Source organism: Drosophila elegans, unplaced genomic scaffold, assembly GCF_018152505.1.
Source record: "Drosophila elegans isolate 14027-0461.03 unplaced genomic scaffold, ASM1815250v1 contig_183, whole genome shotgun sequence".
NCBI classification, from domain to species: Eukaryota; Metazoa; Arthropoda; class Insecta; order Diptera; family Drosophilidae; genus Drosophila; species Drosophila elegans.
In genome coordinates, this window is record NW_024545550.1 from 9791870 (window position 1) to 9816157 (window position 24288).

At 41.5% G+C, this 24288-nt stretch overlaps 5 protein-coding genes across 7 annotated transcripts; 3 read left to right on the top strand and 2 right to left on the bottom strand.

Moving 5' to 3' along the window:
• The first annotated feature begins 755 nt into the window (after positions 1-755).
• Positions 756-2747, top strand: LOC108144750 (guanine nucleotide-binding protein subunit beta-like protein 1). The gene is made up of 3 exons (XM_017269854.1): positions 756-958; positions 1522-2035; positions 2099-2747. The coding sequence occupies exons 1-3, from the start codon at positions 821-823 to the stop codon at positions 2416-2418; spliced, it is 972 nt and encodes a 323-aa protein (XP_017125343.1). The 5' UTR covers positions 756-820; the 3' UTR covers positions 2419-2747.
• LOC108144749 (sine oculis-binding protein homolog) lies at positions 2704-17743 on the bottom strand. Its single transcript, XM_017269853.2, is given in 5 exon segments — positions 2704-3908; positions 3910-4790; positions 6448-6916; positions 16072-16213; positions 17496-17743. Coding segments are annotated over 5 exon segments (2541 nt in total). The 5' UTR covers positions 17579-17743; the 3' UTR covers positions 2704-2942.
• Positions 17744-20309: 2566 nt separating this feature from the next.
• Positions 20310-21037, top strand: LOC108144809 (LYR motif-containing protein 2). The gene is made up of 2 exons (XM_017269937.2): positions 20310-20474; positions 20714-21037. The coding sequence occupies exons 1-2, from the start codon at positions 20436-20438 to the stop codon at positions 20945-20947; spliced, it is 273 nt and encodes a 90-aa protein (XP_017125426.1). The 5' UTR covers positions 20310-20435; the 3' UTR covers positions 20948-21037.
• LOC108144807 (membrane-bound transcription factor site-2 protease) lies at positions 20970-23180 on the bottom strand. The gene is made up of 3 exons (XM_017269932.2): positions 22853-23180; positions 22355-22795; positions 20970-22200 (listed from the first exon to the last, which is right to left on the bottom strand). The coding sequence occupies exons 1-3, from the start codon at positions 22925-22927 to the stop codon at positions 21187-21189; spliced, it is 1530 nt and encodes a 509-aa protein (XP_017125421.1). The 5' UTR covers positions 22928-23180; the 3' UTR covers positions 20970-21186.
• A 51-nt stretch (positions 23181-23231) lies between these two features.
• LOC108144808 lies at positions 23232-24149 on the top strand. Of its 3 annotated transcripts, none has more exons than XM_017269934.2 (2): positions 23232-23807; positions 23855-24149. In XM_017269934.2, exons 1-2 carry the CDS (start codon positions 23592-23594, stop codon positions 24026-24028), a joined length of 390 nt encoding a protein of 129 aa, XP_017125423.1. In that variant the 5' UTR covers positions 23232-23591; the 3' UTR covers positions 24029-24149. The 3 variants fall into 3 exon arrangements, with proteins under 3 accessions (XP_017125423.1, XP_017125425.1, XP_017125424.1); XM_017269936.2 differs by having other exon boundaries at positions 23234-23807; positions 23861-24149; XM_017269935.2 differs by having other exon boundaries at positions 23314-23807; positions 23858-24149.
• Positions 24150-24288: the final 139 nt, after the last annotated feature.

Genomic DNA, 24288 nt, shown 5'->3' on the forward strand with positions numbered 1-24288 from the left:
AGCTCGTTGGCGAAGTCACAATTTTCCCGCCATTTCCATACGGACAAAAAAATTGATCCTGTTCTGGCAGAAAAGAAAACCGAAAACCGAAAAATTTCAAATAAATTCTTGCACTCAATTAAAATATAGCGCATTTTTTTGGGACCGTAAATCATGCTGAGCCTGCGGCACAACAGGAGTCTCGAACTTATTTGCCGTTTGCACTGGTGTTGGCTCGCTAAAACCACTTAAAACTGTCAACTTAGCATTGATTAACGAGCTTATGGCATGTTTATTTTGCGATCTTTGTTGCGGACGGCCGGCAGAATGGACTGTAGATATATACATATGTATATTTTTGGGGCTGGCCGTTTTCTTCGTTTTCTTCGTGTTCGCCCGCAATCTGGCCAAGTGCGCGCGGCTGACAAGTCTTTTACGATTCGGGCCTTAGCGTCTAGGCCACATGAGAGACGAGAGACCGCTGACAAAGTCCATTAAAGCCGCGTAAGCCTTCGGTGCACGTTATGTTTTTTAATAGTCCGCGCATTTAGCGACTTAATGATTTTTCGCTGTAAAATTTTAAGCTCGTTTTCTCAGCAAAATGACTATCTTGCTAATTGGTAAAATAGAAATATTCGCTTCACTGCTGATGGTTTGAATTGCGTGTGCTGCGCGCCAATTGCAGCGCCCTCTGGCGAATTTTCTCCACAACTACAATAATCACTTCGCGGTCTGGCAACGTCTTCGATTGGTTATTTCAGACATTCCTGCCGCGGTCACACTACCACGAGACAAACAAAAACAAACCAACATTTAGTTAATTTAATTAAATAATTTAAATATGGCTGTGCTACCACCAGATCCTGTATTCAGTCTCCGATCCCCCGACATGGGCGCCGTACATTCACTTTGCTTTCAGGAGAACGATCGTTTGTTGGCGGGAACCCTCAAAGGCAGTGTTTTCCTTTGGGACTTGCAGGTGAGAACCTCAAATTTACCGAATATATTTGCGGTTTTTAAGGCACAACATAATTGGCATCAATAATTAAATAAATATTCCCTGAAATAGTTTTAAATAAAAGGGTACAAGTTTTTGTTGTTCACCTGTTGATTGTCCCCATCGTTTGTAAGTACATATAGTATAACTGTAGAGTACAATCTTGATCCAACTTTCTTGTAATATTTATAGTCCTATCACAGTGCCAGCTGCCAAGTTTAAGGTAATTATATTTAGAAGCAATGAGTCCATTCTACATTCATTGTAGAGATAGTTAGACTTTCGATCTTAGCAAACTTGGCAGATATGTAGCTAAAAAGTTTCTACAAAATATGTGGCATGATTTTAAAAATATTAATCCATAAACAAAAACCACAATAAACCAAACTAAGATAAGATTATCTTCTAATTCTTATACTTTTGTTGCTTTTTAAATTTTAAAGAAAAACTATAGAACTATAGAACATATTCAAAGATTGTAGGTCTGGTATGTTCACCATTTGTTTGATTAACGAAATAACCGCTCGTTCTTTATCCCGCTGCAGACCAATCGTTCCGCCCTGCACTTTGAGGTGGGATCCGAGCCCATCAGCAGCCTGCATCATACCCCCGACCGCCTGGTGACGCAGGAGAAGGGCGGCACCATCACCATGTTCTCCATCGGAGGCAGCAGCTACGTGAAGGAGCGCAGCATTCCGGGCAACCATCTGGGCTACTGCCGATCGGCCCTGCACACGGGCACCAGCAACACCAACGAGCAGCTGCTCTTCTATCCCTGCGATGAGTCCTCCATCGGGGTGCTGCACGTGACGGATGCGGCTGCGCCCACCCAAATGCTGGTGCCCGACGATCCGCAGTTGCCCAAACTGGGCAGTGTCACCTGCTTCAAGCCCTTCGAAAGTGCTTCGCAGCTGTTTCTGCTCGCTGGCTACGAGTCGGGCCACTTTCTCACCTGGGACATCAGTTCGGGCGTGATTGTGGATGTGGTGGAGGTTGCCCCGGATGCCACGACAGTGGACTATGATCCAGTCACAAATCGCGGCATTATTGGTAGTCCCTGTAAGTCTGCGTTGCTAAATAAGAGGTTTTCCCTGTTAGCTAAATTCCTTACCTTTTCTACAGCTGAAAAACTGATTAGTTTTAGCTACCAGCGACCATCGATGCAATTGCAGCGCGGCTCGGAGCTGAGCATCAAAAACCCAGGTGTAAACTGCGTACGCATTCGCTCCGATCAGAAGGTGTTCGCCAGCGCTGGCTGGGATGGACGCATCCGGATCTTCTCGTGGAAGAGCCTCCGACCGCTGGCCGTGCTCACGCAGCACAAGCAGGGTGGCGTAATGGACCTGGCCTACTCCAGCCAGCCGGTTTCCATGTGGCGGGCACCCATTATGGCTGCGGCGGGCATGGACGGCCAGATATCGCTATGGGACCTCTACAATTGAGCTTAAGTGTTACAGCGTCTGTTCCAGATTTCCCTGACTGCAACGGTTCAGAAATCCTCTTGAAATAGCTTTACTTTTAGAAGTATTTTTTGTAAGAACCTTTGGATAATTGTATTGGTTCGGAAATTGTTACTGAATTTGGTTAGTTTTGGAGCCAATTGAAGGTTATGGCCACATATCGTAGGTGCCTGCAGCTAGTTTCTGGTAATATTAAGTACAATTTGTTTACTTTTGGCACTCTTTAAAGAAAATGGTATTTTTTTAATGAAATGTATCTTATTAAAGTTTATGATTATTGCCAACCAGAAGAAAGGTATGGCGTCTAATAAGTTATATTTTAGTTTATTAAGATTCAATTCTGTTTACCGCATGCACTTTGTGCCTTTCTCTCTCTCGCGTTCTCTCTCTCTCAGTTTCTGTGGCCTCCATTTCCGTTTCCGCTTACACATACACACTGACACACTCACACATACATAGATAAATACATTCTACTACTTTTTAAGGGTAAATCCTAAGGTCTAAGTCTACTTTTTAGCTTTAGCATGGCCACTACTGTTGCTACTGTGGCTGTGGTTGCTGCTGCTCATATTGCACTCTGCATCGGCATCCGCCTCCTTGGAGTGGCTCCCATTGCTTCCATTGCTCTGGTGGCCATCGGTGGTCACTTCCTCACGCTCCTTGACGGCCATCTTCTGGAAATCGCAGTCGATGATCCTCTTGCGCTTGCGCAGCGGTCGACTGCACTCGGCCGCCGCCTCTTTGGTTTGGATGAGCGTCCGCTTGGTCTGCAGCCGCGTGATCTTCAGCTTGGGCAGCTTCTGGCTGTCCGCCTCCGGTTCGGACTGCGTCGCATCCCGCACAATGCAGTGCGTCTCCTGCGGCGAGGACGACGAAGCGGACTCCTGTGAATTGGACGGCGAAGCCGGGGTGGTGGTGTCCCTTTCTGGTTGTGTCTTTGGTATGGATTCCTTCACCTCCTCCTCCTGCTCCTGCTCCTGCTCCTGCTCATTGTCTAGCTCCTTGGGCTGGGCTGGCTCCACTTCGGGCTTCTCCTCCTCCGGCTCACTTCTGGCCTTGCTGCAGTCCAGCGGCTGTGGCTGCTCCTGCTGCTCTCCTGGATTTGCACCCCTGTTTGGGGCAGCGCGCTCCTCGTCGAAACGCTTGCGCTGCTCGGGCGTCAGATGTGCCTTGTAGAAATCCATCACCGGCAGCGGAACGGGTATGGGTATGGGCAGGGGTATGATGATCGGGTAGGGCACCATCACGGTCACCGGCGGAACGGCACCGAGCAGGGCGCCCAGCTCGGGCATTTGCGGCGGAAGTGGTGGCCCGAAGGGAGGACCAAATCCCCGGGGCATCATGCCATGCGGCGGCGGCGGATGCATAAAGTGGTGATGCGGTGGCGGTGGTGGGCGGCCCACAAAGGGATGGCCCATGGGCACGCCGTTCGAGGGCGTGGCAAAGTAGCTGGCCGGAATGGCCGTGGCTCCCCCTTGGCAATCCTTGGGTTGGTCCTTGAGGAGCAGGACCCTGCTGCTGCTGCTGCTGCGGCTGCTGCTGCTGCTGCTGTGGAGACTCCTGCATATTTGGCATGGGCGAGAGAGGAGGCAATGGCACACTGGATCCGGCAAAGTCAGCCGTTAGAGTTGGACCTGGCTGATGTTGCTGCTGCTGCTGCTGCTGCTGCTGCTGCTGTTTCTGCAGCAAACTGGCCACTGTTTCCGAGCCCGAGGAGGTGGAGAGACCTCGCCGCTTTCGGCGTCCCAACTTCGAACCCAAATGCCGCTGGACAGGCGGCGGCGGAGGAGGCGGAGCTCCTGCCGCACTTGGACTCTTCTGGGCCAGCAACTTCGAGACGGGGGCCACTGAGATCAGGGGTTTGCTGGGATGCTGATGACTAGGCGGCGGCGACTGGGGGGCAGATGGGATAGGACCAGGTCCAGGACCAGGACCCGGACCCGGCGACACCGAAAGCGTGGAGGCGGGCGAAGCGGAGCGACTGCGGCAGTTGCGCAGCCACAGATCCGGCGTAATCAGTCCCGCCTCGCTGCCCGCGTCCAAGGCCTGATCCCGCAGGTGCGGATGCATGTCCAGGTGGGCCTGCGTTTCGTGGCAGAAGATCTGCATCTTGTACTGGTTGAGGCACTTCTCCGAGCAGAACTGCAGCTGGGAGGCGCCGTCCTGGAAGTCCACGTAGCTCACCGCATGGCGGACGTGCTTGCACCAGTCGCAGGTCTTGGCCTTCTTGAAGGAGGCCCTCCTGCTCTGGGCGAAGCAGGACTCGGAGCAGTAGCGCGGTCCGTCGCAGCTGGTCAGGTAGTCCGGCGCATTCTCCGCGATCGGTCGATGGCACCAGCAGCAGTTGCTGAAGTCTGTGGAGGACATGATAATGATATGATTATGATAAGTAACAAAAATAAAATGTATACAAATATAAAAATTAAAAAATACATGTATATAAAATATAAATCTTTAGAAAATCCTAACCATTTACAAAAATTCTTTAAATTACTTTAATAACAAGGATGTTTTTTTTTATTTGCTTATTGAATTTCAAGTAAATATAAAATTATACTTTTATATAAATTATAAATAAAAGATAAATCATATATAAAATGTACATCTTTAGAATATCCTTACTATTTCAAAAATCCTTTTTAAATATTAAATATTTGCTTATTGAATTTCAAGCTTGTCCCACACTGTATAAAACTATAGTATATATAAAATTATACTTATAACAGTAATATCATATCATTTTCAGACCCTTTATTGTTTTATTTTTTTAAAGGAAGTCCTGAATTTATACACCCTTTATTGCTTTAAATGGTAAAGAATAGCCCAAAAACATTGTAACATTTAAAAGTGTAAGCAAAACATGGCAAATATTAATTTATCTAAAAATAAAAGTAATGATTTAAAAACCATAAAAGCACCATCAAATGGAAATTGATTCCTAGCGAACTTCAACATTGATTTCCACAGGCTGCCGTACAAACTGAGCACTGGATATCCTATTCCTAACATGGCCCGACTCCAGCTGCCTTCTGCCCCACTTTGCTGGCCAAAATTGTGTAAACCATATTTGGATCTTAATGAATCTGTTATTCGATAATGCAGGCAGCAGGCATCGACAAACTCCGGCCGGAGTTGCTGAAAAGTTAGACCCGAATCCACGGACGGATTGCAATCGAAGGGAATTGCAGCGGTGCGGTAAAGCAGAAAAGTTGAACTTATCGAGTTTGCTTCAAAAAACAAAAAGCACTAGAAACAAGTAGATGATTGTTTCGAGGCAAGGAAGTAGTCAGAGATTTTATCTGGGGGTTCAAGTCACATTTCCTATACTACTTTGGACAGAAAGCTGCAATCTTGTTTAGTTAAGGAGCAAAAGCAAGTCTTTCGATAGCAGTTTTTACATTGTTTCAAACTCAATTTTGAATGCCACCACCTGTGTATTCCTGCCTACGCCCTTGTTTTGGTGTTTTGAGTCGGTTACAGATTTTTGATTTTCGATTTTGACTTTTGCTGTCCATTTTCGGTTGCAATCAGCTCGAATTACCCATTGGTAACCTGCAAACTGTGCACTGCAACTTTCATAGTCAACTGGAAATCCTTGGTTGCTGTATATTTAATATATATATGTTTTTTTTAGCTAATAATATTATCTAATTTAGCTTTAGATAGGTTATACAATAAATCAAATTTGTTTTAATAATGTAGGAAGTGTTCAAAACATTTTGGGATTTTAAAAAATATAAGCAATGAAAAGAAATCAAAAGAAATTACTTAACATTTGAGCCTTAAAATTATTTTCTTTTTGAAATAATATTATTTACTTATTAATTTTTGTAGTACCCGTATATCCTCAAATAAATGTTTGTTACTGATAAATATAACTTTGGCTGTTTTTAATTTTTTTTGACTTTCTATAGTCTTTTAGGTGGAAGTCTATATGTTTTCATCGCAGTGCACTTCTAAATAAAACCTGGCCTGTAAATCGTAGTTCTGAGCCCTCTGTAATATACCCACCTATTTTCTCCTCCGTGTGCGGTACTCCCGCTGGTTTTCCGATGGAGTGCGGACTCTTGGAGTCCTCCTCCCGTGAGCTCCGAGTGTCGTGGTCCGAGGGCGTGGTGGTGGTGCTGCTGCAGTTCATCAGACCGCCCTTGCGTCCACTCCCACCTCCAGTACCGCCTCCCCCTCCACCTGATCCATTATTCTTGTTGCTGCTGCCATTGTTATTATTGTTGTGGTAGGCTGCTGCCAAGGAACTGCGACTGCTGCGCAACAGACTGCCCCGCTTCCTCTCCAGAATCGGATGCTGGTCCAACTGATGCAGTGGGTGGCTCTGGTGGTGCTGCTGTTGATTGGCCACTGCGGCAGCAGCGGCACTTTGCAGCAGGCGCGATGTCTTGGCGGTTAGATCCAGACGATCCACGTCCACACCCTCGAATCCGTACCATCCGAGCAGCTCGTTCATGGTGTTGTGTGCGAATTCCTGGAAGGGTAAAAAAGAAAAAAAAACCCATAGATGAGTGGTTGCAAACATGGAATCGCTGTCACAGTTCCCCTAGTTTCCCCCCGATATTATACAAAGATCGAATCGGTAGGTATACACTCCAAAAACTGCATTTTTTATTATATTTAAATGCCTTTCATGAAATATATTTTGTTTTATTGGATAATCTTAAACCTTAAAACTTTAAAATTTGATAAAATAAAAATAAAAAAGATATTCATAAAATAAAAATTAAGAAAACACATCTTTGCAAAAGTAAACTGTTAAAATGCGGTGCTTAAAAAATTCTTAAGGACGTGATCCTTTCCCTTTTAATTTTTCTGGCATTTTAGATTTAGTTTTTAAACTAATGTGTTGCATGTTCTTGAGTAAAGGGTATTGAAACAAATTCTAAGTTGTGCTTAATTGTTTTAAGTTAATCTTGCAAAGTTGTCTTTTTGAAATATAAAATACAAATTTTTTTAGGTATATCTTTTCTCTTTTTTTTGGTATTTCATTAATTAAGTTTTAATTTCCAAACATTTCTTTAAGTATATTGCACTCAACGGGCAGCTGAAACTTGGCTTAATGCAGACAGGTGTAAAGTTGTGGCCAACTACTGGTTTTAAAACAAAGGAAAGAAATACTTAAAGGGCAGGGCGTCCGAAAACATTGTACCTCAACTGAACGTGGCTTTCACTCATTATTGTTTACCTTTGAACGTTGACCTCTGAGCACAATGTCCAATTATGCGAGTCCTTAATCTAACCATATCAAAGCAATGTTGCAGTGAAATCGATAACTCTGGAGGAAAAGCCCACGCATCGAACACCTCACACACACCCGAGTTTCCACAGAGATATCACTATCACTGCATACAAACAGGTAACGGAGAACTTCATTACGGCAAGAGGGCCGGACTAGTTGGCTTTTTCTGGTGGCCAAAGTGGGTGGCATTTGCATTTTTGCCTTGGCCGGACACGACACTCCCGCCCTTTGTTTTGATTCTTCCTGCATCGACATTGATACCCCATACCTTCGACCAAACTCTTTCGCTTTGCGTGTTTCTCCTGCCTTTTTGCCTTAAATTTAAGCCGAAAATTCAGCCTCAGGCTGAAGTCCAAGATGCAAAAAGCATTTGCGGCTTTAAAAGTTGCTTATTTCTGGCTCTTGCATTCCCATTCCCAATTCCAGTTTCATTCCAATCACAAGGGAGATATATGTACATATGTGTATCTGCACACAAAAATTTCACACAAGGCTGTGAGAGCTGCTCAAACTAGGGGATCGGGTTACATGGAAATTCTCAAATTCAACGTGGTTTTTGCTGCTCAAAGTCTTCAGCCAGAGGCGGGGATTGAAGGGGCAACAAAATGTCTGCTATAAAGTGATACATAAGTATATAAAAATCTTTAAGAAAAATGTAAACCTTTTTGAATACTATAAACCATGACCTTGATTTTTTTAAGCGTAACTTTTACGTTTGAAGCTATGTAGGAAAAAGTTTTAATTGCAAAGGAAAGCACTTTTTTGCTCTTTTTTAAAAATAAAAAAATTAACTTTCTGATTTTACCTGATCTCAAGTAATATGCACAAAAAAGTAAAAAATTAATTTGAAACTAATGAAAACGGTATGAAAAAAGGGTAAAAAAGGGCATCTGAATTTAATATCTGAAATATGTAAATACTTCAGTGCACATATTTTTTTCTGTGCAGCCCTTTTTGGTTTTAAATTTTGTCAAGTAGCTGCTTCAGCGGAATGCCAAATTGCTCATACGCCATGTGGCCACAATCGGTGTCCAATGCCGAGATTCAGGGGAAATTGGTCCGCGCGCCAGAGCCAAAGCCAGAGCCAAAGCCAAAGCCAAAGCCACAATTGGCCAATGCTGGCCAGATGAATCATCGCCTCCATTGCATCTATCACAAGCTCCAGCTCCAGACAAACTGGATATCCCCGGCGTTATCCGATACTCTTCAAATTAAGCGTTGCTGCCAACTTGCTGACAAATGCAAGTCGTCTAATAAGTCTCCGTCTCTTTCAGACCCCCCCTCTTCCCCTCTCTTTCGCACCGCATTAGTTCTCTCTTTCGCACTGGAGACACCTTTCTCTTTCGCACTCTGTAAGTAGCGCTCACACGCTCGCTTGGTTATTTTTCTGCAGTCGGATATCGGTGACAATCGCATTCAGGTTTTCACTGTCTTTCTCGCTGCGAGTGAGCGAAAAGCGAAAAGAGTATTAACAATTCGCACGATAAAATCTCTGGGGCCGGCTGCTTGGGTACGGTATCAATTACACGCCTCAGGTGCGACCTCGTCCAGGTGGGGTAAAAATGGGTATTACGGAGATGAAGGCTATATGGTAAGGGGAAGGGTGGTTGCGAAGGGGGGTTATGGCGGCGCACGCTTGGCTCAAGTTCAGCATCTTGCAGTAACCGGAGGAACGCAGATACAGATACAACTCCCTCCGTCTCTCTCATTATCCCATGCGCCGTCTCTTTCGGCAGCTCGGTTTTTAGTATCATTTGTCTGTTAATTTATGTTCGGTTTTTAATTTCTGATTTGTGCGTTCGTTCAGTTTTTCAGCTTTCTGCTGCCTGACAGTGGCTCAACGGGTTCAAGAGGGATGCCAAAGGGGGGCAGTGCACAGGAAAAAATAAGTCAAAGCTACTAGTTTCATATAGCCACTATTCCCATCAAAACCGACCATCACGCTTAGTCATAATACTCAAATAAAAATACTCATAGTAAAATCTAAAAACCTTGCAACTTTTTTTAGTGTTAAATAGAATATAGTATCAAACTTGTTATTTAAAAAAGTTTAAATTGTCTAGTTTTTACAAGAAGTGATTTTATAAATTTTCCGGTTGCAAAAACAGCTTAGCTTAGTTTTTGAAAACTAATTTCAGACGTAACTTTAAGTCAACATAATTGTATACAAATATTTTTATAAAACGTAAGTTTTAAACATAATTTAATCTTATAATCGGTTTCAGGGTCAAAAACTCTTTTAAAACGTATTTTTCACTTAAATAAAAGATGTTGGGAGACATTTTGAAAAAACTTCTTTTGTGACACTGTTTTTTTTTCCAGTGCCATCTCCGCCAGCGACACTCAAACTCGCGCCCATGCCTGAAACTCTACACCGAAATGCGAATAAAAATCAATTAATTAAAAACTGAAATTGTATGCCGTCTGTTGTTGCTGATGGAGTTGGGATCTGATTCGCCCTGCCCGCACAGTGGTATGTATTAAAGTGTGTGTGTGTATTAAGAAATATACAAGCACACACGTCTACCTTTACATTTCCAATTCGAATTTCCTTTTTTCTCCATACCGCCAAGCAATCAGATCTCTTTGGATTCTTGGCTGGCTTTCCATTTCGATGTTTTTCGTAATTATTGCCCAAGAATCCGGTGGATACATTTGCAATACTCGTTCTGTTTCTGACTGCTCAAGTTTGTTGTGTTGTGTTTTCTTTTCGTTTTGCAAAATCTCAACTTACAAAAACATATCATATTTTCGTTTTTATTATGAATCGTAATGAACCGACTTGACGGCTGAGAAGCGGGATCTGGGAACTCCAAGTCGACAGCCAAGTTCGTTCTTTGTCTGGCATTGGTTGCACTGCGAAAAATAATAGTGGTTTTCTAAAAAAAATATAAAATCTAAACAGATTTATATTTTTATGGAAGACTGAATATTTCTTTGATTTCATAATTAATGATAGTGCTTGGCCACCTCTGAAAATAATTTATTTAAAGATCTGATTCTTATTGTTAAAATAGTTTATCTTTATAAAAATAAAAAGGAACAACAAGTTTTAAAACTAGAACCTTGGGATAGTTATAAGATTACAAACCTAAATTTCGTCTGCTAAAAATAGTTTTAAAATGAAAAGATAATTAAATGATCTAGTGTAAGAATTTTGTTATCAAAGTTGTAAGGTAAGATTCAGTACAAATTACAGGTAACTGTTCAAAAGTATTCCCAAACTATCGACCGAATTGACTTCGTTTTCCTGACCTACTTCCGAACCCATCCGAAGAAATCCAAGGGAGCTTATCCCGCTGCAGTGGAGCCGCCTGTTATGCGAGTGGCTCGCATTAATACACGTCTTGGGTTACCGGCGAGGAAACCCAATAGAATAATGTAAAGTACACGACAACGGCAATGAGACACCGAGGCGCGAACGGGCGGTACTGGGGGGTGATGGGGGGTACTGGGGGGTACTAGGGGATGGAGGAGCGGGACCGGCAACCCAATACGCTTATAATAACTCACCCTGAACCCAGTAAACTGAACTGAGACTAAGGCGAACTAAAACCGAGCTGCAGCAGAGCTGGTGTCCGGACCGAACCCAATCCCAGGCCCCCCGAACACCACCCCGAAAAAGTACGCTCATATATATGGTATATGGTCATATGGTTGGGTTGTGGAAACAACACCCAATGGCAACAAATTCTAGAATTACGCTAGTTTTCTCAGACAGACGTACGTATAGTACATATGGGTATGTACGTATGGGTGCTTTTGCGAGTCGAGCACAAAGTCAGTCGGTTTTTAGTTTGCTGTAATCGAATATCGATAGCTCAGGATTGAATGACGCGCGTCCTTCTTTTGAATTCTTACATGACATACTTGGCCTTTGCCGTTTGTTGCTTTTGCTCGGCGAATTTTCAGTCGCCCCTCGACTACGTTATGTATTCTATTTCATTTTAATGTACACCAGATATGGGTGGCTCACGGCTCAGACAGAGATGCATATGAACTCGAAACACTCAAGAGGGGTGAGTGGGTGGGAAAAACTAAGGGTTACCTTTCACAGTCACTATCAATATAATGAGCGGTAGGTCGGATAGATTATTTTGTTACTGGTTCAAGTAATGTTCTTAGTCTTACAAATATTTTATACAATTTCTGTTCTCCCGAAAAAAACATCTACATTTTTTATAAGAATTATTATAAGAATTGAAATATTTTTTTTATGCAAAATTTAACTTGTTGTAAGCCATTTATTGTTCCTTAAAAATTCAGAATTCAAAACTGAATTATTTTACAGAATTTAACAATAATAGGAACATATTTTTCTGAATGTCTTTAAATTAGTTTTTTTTTTGCAAGATCTGTTTTTAGAATTTAAGCTATATTTTGAAGTATCAATAAATGTTTTCATTTATTTTCCCCGGAGACTGGAAATAATACCCAATGTTCCTTCAACTGACTTTATAAACCATTTAAACAGATTTATTAAATTCCCGTGGAAATTAGGAAACTGGATATCCGTCCGTGTGAGCATCGATCCTTTCACCTGCTGCATTTCGAGTCAAGGGGCATTAAGCCACCCACCCATCCTGCCATCCACCCAGCCACCCATCCACCGAGCCACCCATCCACCCAGCCACCCACTCAACCATCCAGTCATCCACATTGCCTCCTGGCCACTCGGGTTCGCTTTCGTAATGCTGGGCCATCAGCAGTGGCTCGAATTAATTTAACGCTATTTTAATTTGAGCTGCTGTTTGGGGAAGCGGACCGGAGCGGGGGGTGAGTGGGTGATTGGGTGAGTGTTGCATGTTGGCAGGTGCCTCACATTACCTGTGCACTACCCATGCCTCCCCTCTGTCCCACCTTTGAGCTCTGGTTCCTGGTGTTTTGTGTAGAATTTATCATATTCTATTTTGTTTGTAACCCAATCTGCGGCGCTGTTATTAAAGTTCTGCTGCTGCGGCGACATTTGAGCCCAGTTGCCACCAAGCCCCCTCTATTCGCCACTCCCCTCTCTCCCCTGCTCTGTATTTGGTATTCCTGAGTGGCTGCCTGGCAGGCTAACGCTGTCATTGTGTCATCGTCATCTGGCCCCTCGCAGTCTCCCCGATCTGTATACTGTATGTGTATGTAGTCCAGGTTGTGCGAGTGTAACCCAATCCCATATCCCCACTGCCCGGAACCCTGGGTTATGTGCATAGAATTCTCCGTTTGGAGTCTGCCATCACTTAACTCGGGGGCGCTGTTTAGGCAATGAATATTATGTGACTACATCAGTGGCTGCTGGATTCCAAGATGTGCAACAAACTTGACAGCATGTGCATTTGAATTTAATTTTGAAAAATTTGAATTTAATTTTTCAATAATATTTCCATTTCTATTTGAATTGGATTAAATTGTATCTTTAAGTGAAAATACTTGCTTTTTATATTAACACATCTAAAGAATATATATATAAAATATGTATTTTTCTTAACAATCATAAGTATCGCTTTTTGAAATGTTATTTTTAATATTATATTATCAGTATTAAGTATATGTATTTTTAGTTTTCTTTAATGAACAGCAATATAACAAAAACATAGATAATTTAATTTCAGAAACAATATATTTTCTTACTATTTATTGATTACGATGCATTTTTTAACGTTCTTAATTAATAATAATCATAATGCCATAATCGGAAGCACTCAGTTCTTTATAAATCAATCGACAAGTTGGACTAGTATTGATGGTATATAAATAAATTAAGTGTTATTGTTTTCCCCCAAAATAATTATTATATTCAATATATGTTAAGCAGCCACCAACACAATACTTTGTTTACCATATTTTCCTTACTATCCGCCCACAAAGAGTTATTGATTTCGGTTATGGATGGGCCACCTACCGCACTTCTTCACTCTACCCACTTCCCAGGATAATGCCTAGTGTATGCCTCGGAGACATCCTTCCTTGTGGATATATATGGCCCAGCCTCAGCTTCGGCTTGACATCGGTCGCACAGCGGAAACCTTGAAGGATATCGCCTTACCCAAGTCCTATCAAATTGCACCCATGGAGCGCGTTCGAATTCCCTCCCCTTGTACCTCTTTATACCTTATACCTTATTCCCTACCCCTCACCACGACTTGTTGTTGTTGTTTAATTACGCTGTGTGCTTTTTGGTGTGCCTTCGGGCCATTAAATATAAAAATTTGTCCTGCTTGCTGTCTTTGCAGCAAATGCAGCTTGTAATTATGGCCAGGGGAGCCGCAGGAGAGGCTAAAATACTGAAAACGAAACCGAAACTGGGTGAGGTAAGCGAAAAATCAAGGTATGAATTACAATATTTTTAATTGATATTTTAAGACAGCAAAGTGTTGCATACACAAAGGAGGTTGGGCGACAATTGAGAGCCTGAAGGAAAGGAAATTTCAGGCAAAACACAAGGCAAAAAAATAGATACGCATAAGAAATTAAATATTGTGAAAGAAAATCACATTTAATAAATTAATTACACAAAGATAAAACCACAATCTTCTAAATTTAAAAAGTTTTTCAAAATTGCTAAGAGTATTACCAGTTTAAAGTAGATTAAAACCATAATATTTGGTAATGTTTCCTTTTAATAAAGATTGGGTCGCTTTAAGTTTATTTTTTTTTTAAATTAATAAATTACTTAATGCAAACATCTTTAAAGTAAGCAATTACAAATATATTACTGTGTGAGGGACCAACTCAATATTTACATTCGCCATTCGATTACAAATTTCCCATGACAGACATAAATAACTATACAGATATCCGTATAAATCCCACGTTTACCTAGAAAACCAGTCGACAAGCTCAGTCTCCAGCGAATACTCAGTTCCCAAGCCCCCGACCAGCTCATTCATTATAATAATTTTGGTTTTGCTGCTGCTGCTTTGTTTTTGTTTTTGTTTTTATTTTGTATATTTATTTCCCCTCCTTATGCCCGATGGCCGACAATAAGTATCATTGCGCCCAACTGCAAGTCAAGGGGTATAATTTCAATTCGCCGATCGGATTACACGTGCTGCAAAAATGTTGCTCTGGGACTCTCCGTCCCAGTCTGTGGCATTAAATTAATTTTGCTCATTTGGCGGATAAAGCAAATAGGGGGGTGGCTGAGAGAGGGAGGACGGAATCGGACCCGCTCACTCGTTAAAATGATTATAAAAATTTATCAATATAAAATTACCGCCAACTCCCGCTCGACTTACGTCCCGTAATCGCGTTAGAGCGTAATAGCATAATCGCAATCGCAATCGGAATCTCCTCAGCTGCAACCACCGGCAGAGGCAACTCCTCTTACAAATTCCGGACCCGTTCTGAAACAAAGTTGCATGGAATTTTATGCAGCACTTCTATTCTGCGCGGGTGTATGTATTGCTATTGCATAAACATTTCCAAATACCCCCACAAGAGCAAACTGAAAGCCGAAACGCTTTTCGGTTCCCTGGCCCAGGCATTTCGAGTCCGATTCTTGGATTTCAGTGCTTAGTTGGAAATACTCGGTTGCTTTTAAACGGAGTCTAATTATTTGCAACATGCAGTTCAAATCTTTCAGGGCTCGTTAAACCAGGAAACCTGGTAACGCAATAATCACGACCTTTAAGGATGAAATAATTGGGATATGGGATCTGCTGCAAAGCTATTTGGTTGCTTCAAAATTGCCAGAAATGAAATAATATTTCAAAATTTGAAATAATAGTTTTGTTAAACGGTTGGCTGACGAAAGAGTGGATACATATTTGGTCCCTCGAATTTTGGTTTTATTAAATACTTTGTAATAAGAAATGTTATCCCTTTTTCTTAATCCAAAAATTCACTTTCTTTACTTCATGATAAAACTTTGTTTTCATTTCATATTTAGTTTTATTTATAATTTCTACAATTTGATTTCTTTATAATTTATTTAATATTTACAATTTATCCACCCCAAGGACCAGTCTTTAGCAGTTTTAGATCAAAACAAATATCCAAGATCAACAAAAATTAAAAAGGGACCCGACAAATTTAATTATTATCAATTTTTAAAAAATGAGTAGGTTTACTCCCACTGGATATTGGATCCACTTCGAAGCTATTCCAACGTAAAATATGAATGTGCAAATGGCGAGTGGGTGTTATTCACCTTTCCCCATCTAAACACAAAAACAAATAATAATATTTGAGCTTATATGCAATTCACAGCGATACAAGTAGAATGTTTTGCCAAGAGAGCGAAAATCTTTTTTTATTTATAAACCCAACGTAGACTTTGCCTTCCATACATTGTCGGCATCCTTGTTATTGAATACTCGGTGAAATAATTTGCAGACAGGGGTAATTAATTGTCAGGCAAGAAAGTATCTCAAAGTGTGCATTCACAAGAATAGACTCACCTTTATCTCATCGCTGGGCAGTTCTTTTTTGATCTGCACGGGAATCGAACTTGAGGATCCCACGTTGCCATCTCGGGAAGTGGACGATGGCGACGTCTTGGCGGACATTTTAGCGGGTTAGATTGTGTGCTTTTGGTTGAAACTGGAACACAAGAGAGGTCAGGGGTCAGAGCGGAGCCAGCAGATTCTTTTTTTTTGGGTAGTTTAGGTTTGAGGGGATGTATTTTTAGGGCGCCGAGTCATTGATCTTGCCACTGTAAACAAATGAACTTTGGCTACATCAATCACTTATGCTGTTCGGCCCCAAAACAATTAATTACAGCGATTCACAGTCTTTATTTTTTTTTTGTTAATACTCTCAGTTCTTTGGGGGCCCTCTTTGCAGGCCGATTCGCATCCATTGGATACGCATGCGGCGGACTGCGATATATTTATACACCTCGCTGTATAAGTGAGTATCTGTGAGCGAGCGTGTTCGCTTGGCGCGCACTTTGGTGTCTTGTAATTTAATACCCCGTACGAAGCGAAACGTTACCACCTATCGCATGACACAAGACTACAAATTCGAATTCAAATACGAAACACAAAAACAGAAAAACCCAACAACACTGGCGATGTATGCATATTGTGTTTGTTGTCGTTTCGGAGGAAATCAGACAGAAAAAGACTAAAACGGTGGCCACACAGAAAAAAGTTAATATGACAGTAGATTATTTAGCAGCATTTCAATATATACAAAATTTCAACATTAAAAAAAAACTTTGAAAATATAAATAAAATTTCACCAAGCAGCACTGCATTTTTATAAGTTTTTTAAAACTATTTATTGACATTTTTTGAAACCTTTTTTTCTGTGCAGCCTGAAGGAAAGTAATCGGAATCTGAAGGGAATATTTTTGTGTATCCAAAGTTGAGCAATGTGTATTTCCGGAAATGTACTAAATGCTCATATACACTCAAGTTTTGGCTATGGGATTGAAAGCAATCCTTCATCAAGTCCCTCCAAGATCGTTTAAGTAACGCCATTGTTCGTTCATCTTTAATGCGTTCGTTCCTCGTTCTACGCGATATATCTACCCGATCTTCATTATTTCTGATTGTCCATTAAAAACATTTCACTTTAGCGTGTTCTTTTGCCTTGGACTTCTTTTCGTTTTCGTTTTCTTTTTTTTTAAATTTTTATTTTCTCGATGGCTTTGTTTTGTTTTTGAAAACTGTTTTCGAAAACGAAATGCAAGTCAAATGGAAGCGTATACGAGATATTTTTTAAGCATTATCATTTCTCGAGGTTTTTTGTGTGTTGCTTCACTTGGCGCACAAATTTTCCAATGCAGCGTGTGGGTAAAACAAATATATATTCCAAAAATAGCCAGATATTTTCAACATTATATTTTTGGCGTGTGTGTTATTCAGCTCTCACTCACAATATATTGGCCTTTCTGCTTTCGCACGCTCTTTTCAGTTTTCTTGGGATGGATTTTCCGAATCGAACGTCAAGGAAACTCATGCACCGTGCTCATTTTCATTCTTCATTTCGTTTTCACTTTCACACATGCACGGCCCGAGAATTCGTTTCGAATCAACCGATTAAACCGAATAAAAACCGATTCGGAATTACAAACTTCTTGTGATTCGAAGCGGTTTGGCGCAAAACGACGTCCACACGCGTCCGCGTTTCATGAACATTTGAGGCAGCAGTCCGCTGGCATGTGGATTTTACTTGCTTTTCTGCTGCTTTGCTGCCGCTTTGCTGCTGCTTCTCTGCTCAGGCGCTGCTTCGTTGCTTTGTTGTTGCCTTCGGTTCTTCGTCATCGTTGTGGCGCAGCTGTGGGTCTGATTTGATGACGTAGGGCCCACCCCCTTTGCACCCAAAACATCAGACACATGGGGAGAAATATACCCGGATTGACAAGAAGACTTTATGATTTTTTTACCGTCTTAAGTACTTGAAACAATTTTTGATAATATAAAAAATTAAGGGTTTACTTCTTTTCTTCGAAATTGCACTGTCAGAAATATAAAACTTAAGTTTAAAATTCCTTAGACTGGATGTAATATTGTTCAAAAAATTGACTTTCTTTCATAATTGGATTTCATTTAAAGTTTATTACAATTATTTAAATTTAAAGAAGTACTATTTTGTATATATACCATATAAGAATTTTCTTCAAATATACAATGAAATTTAAACCCCAAATTAAATTTATTAAATTGATTTTAAGAAATATTAATATCAAAACAATTAAAAGCAGACGAAATTAAATTTCTTCAGGATACATTTTTCTGCCAGATTCGTTCAATGGATTCAAACTATTCTTTTCTCACAGTGCAGTGACTCAAGAGAGCGGCGCAGACGCTGGCATCTCTGGCGGATGAAAACGAAAACGAAATTGCACTCGGCTGCAGCGAGCGATTCTTTTGCATAATTTCCTATATGTAGGAGCATTTGGGCAGTTAAAAATAAATCGCACCGCTTCACCTGCCTTCGTTTTGTTCTGCCAGCGATATTTATGTTATGTCCAATTTTTGTTTTAATTTGCAAAAAATACTTGTGCCGGCGGAGACAAACGCACTTGGGCAGAGATCAGAGAAACTGCTATGGGAAATTAATGGGGGGCAACTTAAGTAATGCGAGGAGAAAATGCATTCTGACAGCCAGAAAGGTCGCATTTGGCAAGCCGAGGATAAATAATATCGAAATTGATCATCCGTTTGGTTATATTTCGTGCCAAAATGGGACATTTATCTGTGTTATATTGAAAATATTTAAATTATATTTTCAAAATCAGCCTTTTATCATTTCAATGTAGTTTTTATATTAAGCGATTTAATCCAACTTTATTTGGGCTATCTTAATAATGTAGTTAAGTTCTTCTTAATGTCATTATGTTTTTAATGGTTTTATAATGTTATATTAACATTGAGAAATTTTAAAACATATTTTACAAAATAAATGCCATCCTTATTGTTTTGGTTGGTACATCAAAATATCTTATGTTTGGTCTCAAATAGCTTTCATATTGTATAATAAGCTAAAATGCTTTAATATCGTTGATTTGTATTTAAAACTTCTTATTTCACACACTAAAGCTGGCTACGGATTCTATCACTCAAATGTAATAACTTTTCACCTGATTGAATCACAATTTCCTGAGGGCCCGACTGCTGGCCCACAGAGTTATTGGTAACTGGCTCTGGAAAACAGTTGGCAATTCTATCAATAAGCCCGGTGCTTGGGGGAGAACTTACCACTAGCCGACGCCCAGTACCAGCTATCAGGAGATAGTGCCAGTCCCAGTACCTTCGCGACTATTGCCCAATAGCTAAAATAACCGAAATGACCGAGGAAACAATTGAATCGCCTAAGTAGAATATCATAATCAGAGAAGAACCAGAGGAGGAGCAGCTGGCATGCCAATCAAGCAATGGCCCGCGGATAAGCAATGCTCTAATATAAATACATGTTGCATTTTATGCCGAGAATTTTATTTAAATTGAACACGAGCCAGATAAATTTAGTGTTGGATGTCACTAATTCCTTCGTTCCCACGCCGCATCAGTAGACAAAAACATAAGTTTGTTAGGGCGTTTCAACAATTTATTTTATTTCGGCGACTGACTCATTAGTGACAGTTGATGAAAATTGCAATTTAAACATTAATTGCCGTTGACTTCTGGCTGCAGATTGTTTCCCCACCCCGAACACAGCTTTTCACTTTAAGTGCCGACATAAGATAAATTCATTTAAAATGTTCCTCCGACAATAAATGAACATCTAGAAATATGTTAGGTGGATTATTATTATAAATGACATAAAAACAAATATATTATACTATCATTAGTGCAAACAAATTACACTTTTAATTGCAGGGCTAGATTTCAATTTGTTAAATTAATTGCTTGTACGAAATATGGTAGCCGAATTGTCTTGAGATTATTTTATAAGACAGTGTAAAAGACTAGAAGGAGATAAAAATATATAAATTACGATTTGATATTTCTTTTTAATAAATTCTGTTTTACAATTTAAGTCGAATAGCTGCAAAAACAAAAATCTTAAATTGTTACTTATACAACAATGCCTTATTCATTTGTAATCATATTGGCATTCAAGCGCATTTTTAATCAACATTTTTAAATAGTAACGGTTTTGTATTTGCTTGTCAAACTATCGTTTCTAAAGTGCAACCTCTAGAAGAATCCGCCCATCTCTAAAATCATAACAGCTGACAGTCAGCTGTTTCTGTTTTGGTTTTACTGATTACAAATAATTACGGAAAATGACAAGAAAACTTTAAGAACTATAAACTAAACTTAAGAATTTAATTAACAAATAGCAAACAATAAATCTTATTAAACCCAAAATGTCCAAGGTTCCCAAAGCAGCACTTAGTTTAAAGCAGGTAAGCTGAATTTTAGAGGTATTTAGGTTTCATTAAGCTATTACTTTGACTTAAAAATCGGTTAATATATCAAATATATGAGTTATAACATGTAAAACTTGAATTAAGTGAACTAACCATAAATTGCAATTCAACAAAACTTCAACTTACTTAAATAAGATTATAAGGAAGAACTTTAACCGAAATCAAGCTATTTAAGCCCATTCGGTATTATCATTTATATTATATTTTTCCTCCAGTTTATGCTGCGCCAGGAGGTCCTGAAGCTCTACCGCGACATCTTCCGCACCATTCGCCAGGTTCCGGACAAAAACAGCCAGCTGGAGCTGCGATCCTGGGCTCGTTACGATTTCCAGACGAACCGCCACCAGAGCGACGAGGTGGCCATCAAGATGCTCCTCCAACATGGCAGACGCAGCCTCACCGAACTAAAGACCAGCCTCCAATTAAGCGGGGTGAGCGAGGGCAAATAGGTATATTCTTTAAACCGCGATCTTTGCTTAATTTGATTTTATATTTTTGAGCTCGACAACCGTACGAAAATAAATACGAGTTAAGACTAAGGACTATGACAAAAGCTATCGAATCTTTGAGGTGCTACAATTCGCTGTGTGTGTATCGTGTGTGCATCGTGGAGGTGAATTAGCAGTCTAGCGTCTTTGGAGGGAGTTGGACTCCCTGGTTCCATCCTATCAGTTATCAGCATCAGTTCCTAAAGCAGGGGTCGCAGAAAGCTCAGCCAGGCCACCTTGAGCAGGGCCAATCCAAAGAGCAGGGAGCCCACGCTCGTGATGATCACCGAAATGAGATCCCTCTTGGCATGCTGATCAACACGGCCCACCAGGAAGCTGTGTATCACTGTGCTCGTGATGTGGGCGCCATCGAAGCCGAAGCAGGGAATGGCATTGATCAGGGCCAAACCTATGCTGAAGACCACATTGTACTTGAGGAGTAGCAGCCAGGCATCCGGCCAGGCGGCCTTCAGGAAGGAGTACCTGGGCACAAAGGCCGAAACCTCCACCGTTCGCGTGACATCCCACGGATGACCCACATAGATCACTGGCGGCAGCTTCTCTCCGCGCGAATTCTGCCGCTTGAACGTCATTATGGCAGTGATGTTCCGTATCAGCGGGCGCAGGCAGAAGCCCTCGTTGCAAATTCCCGAGGAGCAGTGCTCGGTAACCTCCTCCAGGGTGCGGCGCACATTCAGGCACACGTGCTGCGGCAGCTCCACGGGCACATCCCCATTGACATCCTCCACCACCTCGAAGCAGCTCACATTCGGATTCAGCTCATCGCAGCACTGCAGCTGGCCATCGATACTGTGATGCGAGATGGCGCTGCTCTCGTCATTGAGCTGCACAAAGTCCGCACTCACACAATAGCCCGGCTTGAGTTTAAGTGAGTTCTGCAGACAGGCCATCCAACTCTCTTCGCTGTCCACCGGACAGCCATTCACCTGGGTGATCTGGTTGTCCACCTGCAGGCCACGTTCTCCCCGCAGCGGCGATTTCCTGGTCAATTCGGTGACCACCACGTGCTGATTGTAGGCGTACAGTGGCGACATGGTGATGCCCACCGTTGAGATTAGAAGGTAGCACACGCCGGCGAACACAAAGTTGTGCCAGATGCCGGCGCACAGCACTCGCAGTTTGCGGAACCAACGCAGGCTGTTCAGGTGGTCGTGGGAGAGCTCTGTGTACGCCATTGGCAGGCAGAAGATGAACTGGAATGGAAGAAGTAAATAAGTTAACGGTCCTCTTCAAAAGTGGTCAAGAAAATCAATAGGTGTACTAATTATAATGCAAGATTTTAACTCTTTTTTGGAATAAATTTAAGCTTGCTAGGAAGATCTAGGCCATTCCCTACCCAATCCTCACCTTAATCCCAAACCCAGTGACAGGCACATCCTCCATGACGGCGGCCAGAGCGTGTCCCATTTCGTGGACCACCAGACACAGCACCAGAGTGGTGATGTAGTAGCCGATCTCCTCGAGCGGCAGGTTTACGCCCGGCAGCAGGATCTCCAGCTGAACGGGCACTCCAACCGGCGAGGATGTGGACGCAGATGAACTGTCCTGCTCGCCACTGCTGAAGATGGTAGCGATGAGCACGATGAGACCAATGGGGAGCAGTGAAAAGGTGACCAAGACACCGACATTGAAGCTGGTGAGCATTACTCGGCGGGTGCAGCTGTTCCCGGCGGATCCCCAGCGCAGAAGGGTCCTGTTGAAGGCACTCGTGTGCCAGTGAAGGCTCATGAAGTTCACACTCAGTCCGGTGTTCTTGAGGAAGGCATCGTATGGGTAGTGCATGCAGCTCTGCGGGTTTAATCCAGATTATTCAGATGTCAAAGGAGGTTGCACCTTGGAACCCACCTTGAAGAACCGGTCAAAGAAGTACAGAACGCCATAGATCGAAGCCAGCACTATGAAGAACACCAAGGGATCCATGATTTGTGCGCGGTTAAGAGTTCATCGGAGTTTAAGGATGTTAAGTCAGGCGGATGGGAGAGATCTACGGTTTGCAGGACCACCGCCTGCCGCTGCTCGTGCTCCTTTTCCGGCACAGAATCCTCCCCAGAATCGTAGTCCTTCGGTTCCAACTCCAAATACTGGAACTACGTGAAAGCCCAGGCCAGAAATAAGCATTAATCACGTCTGAGAAATCGTGTCCGCAAAATAACCTGCGTAAAAATAAATTAAACATATACTAAAAATACTACAAGGTAATCGTAATCGATAAGGGATAGATCGAAAAACCGATTAAAGTTAACGATATCGATAGGTCTGAGGCGCCCGAAGTTTGAAATCAAAACAAAATTTCAACATGTCACAAAATAAATAAACAAAATATAAATAAAATTTATGTGAAAACTAAAAATTTACTACAAAAAATATCAGTCAAAAAGAGGCAACTTTGAAATATGTGCCAGAATAAGGAATTAATACTTTGTAATGGAAAACACCGCTTATCAAAAATTAATCTTTAAATTTCTTAGCTTTAAAAAAAAAGGTGCAGCATCTGGAAATCAAAAAACGTTTAGCATGACATAATTTACTTAAAATACCTCGTAAAAATGAATGGAAACACTAAAAATCAAAAAACAATATTTTAATGAGCGCGAACGAATTCACGTATGGAAGACTTCTGCCGACATGCCGGGTGGTGGTCTCTATAATGGCCTGCTTATCCATTCTGTCAGGTGTGATTGCTGGTTACCTTTTCATGACCAGCACGTCGGGCGTTTCACTGGCGGTTAGGGTTGTCTGGACCACTGGATCGGCCATCTATGCTCTGGCCTCAGTTTTACTCATCATAGGAGTTTGGAAGGTAGTAACCCTCGTCACATAACATCTTATCCAAATTCTTTTTCTTAGCAGCAGATTAAGTGGCTGGTGTATCCGTACATGTGCCTGCTTCTCATGGCCATTGCCGTTTATACGATGATCCTGCAGTGGTTATTCCATAATCTCCCGGCTGCCGTTTTCGCATCCGTGGCCATAAGCTTCATATTCCTTGGAGTGGCACTGCACCTGACCAAAAGTTTGTAACAACTTCGCAGAGAAGCCGCCACTTAGCTGTAAAAAATGTACCTTGTGGAAATGTCCTTCATTCAGATTTCTAAATTATAGAGTAATTATTATATTTTGAAAAAACAATGTTACACTCAAACATATTAATGTTTAATTTTTTACTATGCCATTTTCTCGGGGTGTGCATCTTTAAATGCAAGTCTTTTTCATTTTATTTCTACTCTACCACTCTTTTTTAGAGTGCCACTAATATTTGTGAAAAACCATGTGTTTTCCTT

Excerpts from the sequence above, each read along its gene's own strand:
- LOC108144807 (XM_017269932.2), bottom strand. The coding sequence starts at position 22,927 with ATGGATCCCTTGGTGTTCTTCATAGTGCTGGCTTCGATCTATGGCGTT. Across the intron at positions 22,796-22,852 it reads TCTTTGACCGGTTCTTCAAG|AGCTGCATGCACTACCCATA; the intron begins GTGGGTTCCAAG and ends TTAAACCCGCAG. Across the intron at positions 22,201-22,354 it reads TCACTGGGTTTGGGATTAAG|TTCATCTTCTGCCTGCCAAT; the intron begins GTGAGGATTGGG and ends CTTCCATTCCAG.
- LOC108144750 (XM_017269854.1), top strand. The coding sequence starts at position 821 with ATGGCTGTGCTACCACCAGATCCTGTATTCAGTCTCCGATCCCCCGAC. Across the intron at positions 959-1,521 it reads TTTTCCTTTGGGACTTGCAG|ACCAATCGTTCCGCCCTGCA; the intron begins GTGAGAACCTCA and ends ATCCCGCTGCAG. Across the intron at positions 2,036-2,098 it reads CGGCATTATTGGTAGTCCCT|CTGAAAAACTGATTAGTTTT; the intron begins GTAAGTCTGCGT and ends CCTTTTCTACAG.
- LOC108144808 (XM_017269934.2), top strand. The coding sequence starts at position 23,592 with ATGAGCGCGAACGAATTCACGTATGGAAGACTTCTGCCGACATGCCGG. Across the intron at positions 23,808-23,854 it reads TCATCATAGGAGTTTGGAAG|CAGCAGATTAAGTGGCTGGT; the intron begins GTAGTAACCCTC and ends TCTTTTTCTTAG.
- LOC108144809 (XM_017269937.2), top strand. The coding sequence starts at position 20,436 with ATGTCCAAGGTTCCCAAAGCAGCACTTAGTTTAAAGCAG. Across the intron at positions 20,475-20,713 it reads CAGCACTTAGTTTAAAGCAG|TTTATGCTGCGCCAGGAGGT; the intron begins GTAAGCTGAATT and ends TTTTTCCTCCAG.